At 37.3% G+C, this 3,089-nt stretch overlaps 1 protein-coding gene across 1 annotated transcript; it reads left to right on the forward strand.

The window, feature by feature from the left end:
• Positions 1 to 1,518: 1,518 nt before the first annotated feature.
• On the forward strand, positions 1,519 to 2,484 carry Vom1r28 (vomeronasal 1 receptor 28). Its single transcript, XM_039097204.1, has one exon. It carries the CDS (start codon positions 1,552 to 1,554, stop codon positions 2,482 to 2,484), a length of 933 nt encoding a protein of 310 aa, XP_038953132.1. The 5' UTR covers positions 1,519 to 1,551.
• Positions 2,485 to 3,089: the final 605 nt, after the last annotated feature.

A 3,089-nucleotide genomic window follows, 5' to 3' on the forward strand; every position in this document is an offset into this window, starting at 1 on the left:
GTCTCATCTTGGCCAGAGTTTCCAGCTTCTCATGATTTCCTGAGAAATTTCACAACCTTTTCCATCAAGATTTTTGTAGGACTTCTAGAACTGAGTTTGAACTTATAGATCTTCTTCCTAAGTTGCTTTGCCACTTGCAGAGGATGGAAATATAAATGATTCTGCTCAATGTTTGGTGCCAAATGCTATTCAAACTCTTCTTCCTGAAGGCTATGAACAATGTTGAGGTCCTCCAGCACAACAAAATCTCCATATACTTCCTTCAAGCTGTGAACCCATCAGTGCTCACTCTGAAAATGGCAGTTGCATGGCTTCAAGGCATGGTGACCTTGGTGCATGCCCATCTGTCTGTCCAGCAGCAGCTCCAGCAGCAATGGCAGGAAATATTTCAGTGCCCAGATTGGTATGTAAAATTCTACTTTTATAGGGATTAATCATGGGCTGCCATGAGCTTCTATGGGTACTCTGCAAGGTAAAACTCCCATGATTGTTACTGGATCCTGTCAAAAATGAAATTTGTTTGTGTAGGTATTTTTAATATTGAGATTACTAGAACCCAGTGGCATTACCATCTAATATGCTAATGTGCCTGTTGGTGTCCTTGCTCACTTTTATTTGGGCATCCATGCTGAGTCTTCTTGTGTGTAGATACTCTGAAATATCTAGAAGATTTCGTCTCACAGCAGATTTCTGTTTCTCTGCCTCTTAGAATCTTTCTGCCTTGACAATCTCAAGGTTCCCTGAGCCTTGAGTACAGGAAATGCATCATAATTGGATCAACTGCAGTTTACCACAACACAATCACATGTTTTCTGCTATTTGATCAGTTGCAGATTTTGTTGGTTTGGTTTGTTTTCTTTTGGTTTGGTTTGGTTTGGTTTGGTTTGGTTTGGTTTGGTTTGGTTTGGTTTTGTAAAGTCTCCTAATGAAAGGGTTAGAAAAGAGGTAGCTCATTTTCAGGCTAAATTAAAGATGGCCCCAGGTGAGAAAAAATTGAGAAATCTTTACCCTCTAGACCAGAGGAATATTTTGATTTGTATTACAAATATCCCATTACTTATCTTTTAACTATAGATGAAATGCATATTATAAATTGTTATTTCATGGTATATAGTAACAATTGATGTTTTCTATTGCTTTGCTTTGTGACTAGAAAATATATTCTGGAAATCTTACATTATATTTGCTTGTATAGGGCTGTCACATTTCATTATTTCTCACAGTTCAACAACACATCACACGAAATGGTGTACTTTGAATGAAACTAGATACCTTCCCCTCCATAAATATCTGCATTATCTGGAACTGAGCAATCTCAGTGTAAGATATATGGAAAATAACTCTTCTTGTCAAAATTTTTGGGATAAATTTTATATGGTGTATTCAGTCCATGAACACCTGACATTAGGGGATCATTTGTTTCAGTCTTTCCGTAGCTCCACGGAATAAAGGCTTCCTCCTTCACCAAAGGCCACAAACACGTGTCATTATTCATTGGACCAGAGAATTATCGTTGGCAATATTCTAAAAAAAAGTGTGTCAAATCACAGCATGGGCTTCTGGAATCTGACAATCAAAATCATTTTCCTGTCACAAACTACAATTGGAATTCTAGGAAACTTCTTTCTTATGTTCTACTACCTAATCCTTTACTACAGACAAGGCACATTAAAACCCACAGATTTGATTCTTATGCACATAATGGCAGCCAATGCTGTAATCATTCTCTCTTCAGGAGTGCCCAGCACAATGTCAGCTTTCAGACGGAAGCCATTCTTGAATGATTTTGCATGCGAGCTCTTATTGTATATTCAAGCATTTGGCAGGAGTGTGTCCATTGGTGCCACCTGCCTTCTGAGTGTTTTCCGGGTCATGAAAATCAGCCCCAGGGAATCGTGTTTGACAGATCATAAAATGAGAACAGCCAACTACATTTGTTGCTCCACTTCTCTCCTCTGGGTTTTGTATATGTTGATACATTCCATTTTCTTTATGTACACATTTATCAAGAGGAATAGCAAAAATATGACAAAAGAACTAGAATTTGCATTCTGCTCCGTTGTAAGGCAAGATGATATCATTGAATCACTCTATGCTGCACTGGTGATGTGCCCTGAAGTCCTCTTTTCTATGCTCATCACTTGGTCCAGTACATCCATGATTGTCATTCTGTACCGACACAAGCAGAGGGTTCAACACATTCACAGGTCTCATGGTTCCAGCAGAAATTCTCCTGAGTTCAGAGCCACTCAAAATATCCTGGCCCTGGTGTCTGCCTTTTTGGCTTTTTATACTCTCTCTTCAATCTTAAGAGGCTGCATTATTTTTTCACATAATCACTATTTGTGGCTGGTGAACATCACTCCCATTGCTTCTCTGTTTTTTCCCTCTTTTGCACCCTTTGTTTTTATAAGTCATTACTCCATTGTGTCCAGATTCTGTTTGGTCTCGACATTAAATAAAAACCTCTTACTATTATTTTAAATATATAAATAATATGTTCTCTGTGTATGTTCTTACTACTCATTTTGGTCAACATGTGAATTGATGCTTATGATTGCTATCCTGTTCTTTCTACTTGACTGTGTCTATGCTTGTGCCAAGTTGTCTTTATCACTACGGCTCTGTGGAAAAATTTGAGGCCATGTATTTGTGTTCTTTAGCTTTGTTTTTATTTCTTAAAATTGCCTCTTATTTATGGTCTTTTTGGCTACATATTAATTGTTGTAGTTTTCATTTCAACATGTATGTTATGACAGCAGAATTATGATAGGAATTTCATTAAAAATATAGGTTAAATGTTTGGGAAAAATTCCTGTGATTTAAAATAGATTTTTTCCTCACACAAAATATCTTAATTCTGTTTTCCCTGCTCTCTAGTCCTTTCAGTTCCTCCTAATCCCCTGCCTCCCATCTGGATATATTCACTTTCTGTCTCTCATTAGGAAACAATCAGTTTTCTAAAGGATTGTTTTAAAAGGTAATATAAAGCAAGAGATAACACATTGGTGTTGGACCAGATGAACAAACAGAAGTAAATGAGCTCACAAGAATGCATAAAAATTAGAGCTCTGTTAGCTTTGACACTC

The sequence above is a fragment of the Rattus norvegicus genome, chromosome 1 (genome assembly GCF_036323735.1).
Source record: "Rattus norvegicus strain BN/NHsdMcwi chromosome 1, GRCr8, whole genome shotgun sequence".
Lineage (NCBI taxonomy): Eukaryota > Metazoa > Chordata > Mammalia > Rodentia > Muridae > Rattus > Rattus norvegicus.

Coding starts and splice junctions, on each gene's coding strand:
- Vom1r28 (XM_039097204.1), top strand. CDS start 1,552: ATGGGCTTCTGGAATCTGACAATCAAAATCATTTTCCTGTCACAAACT.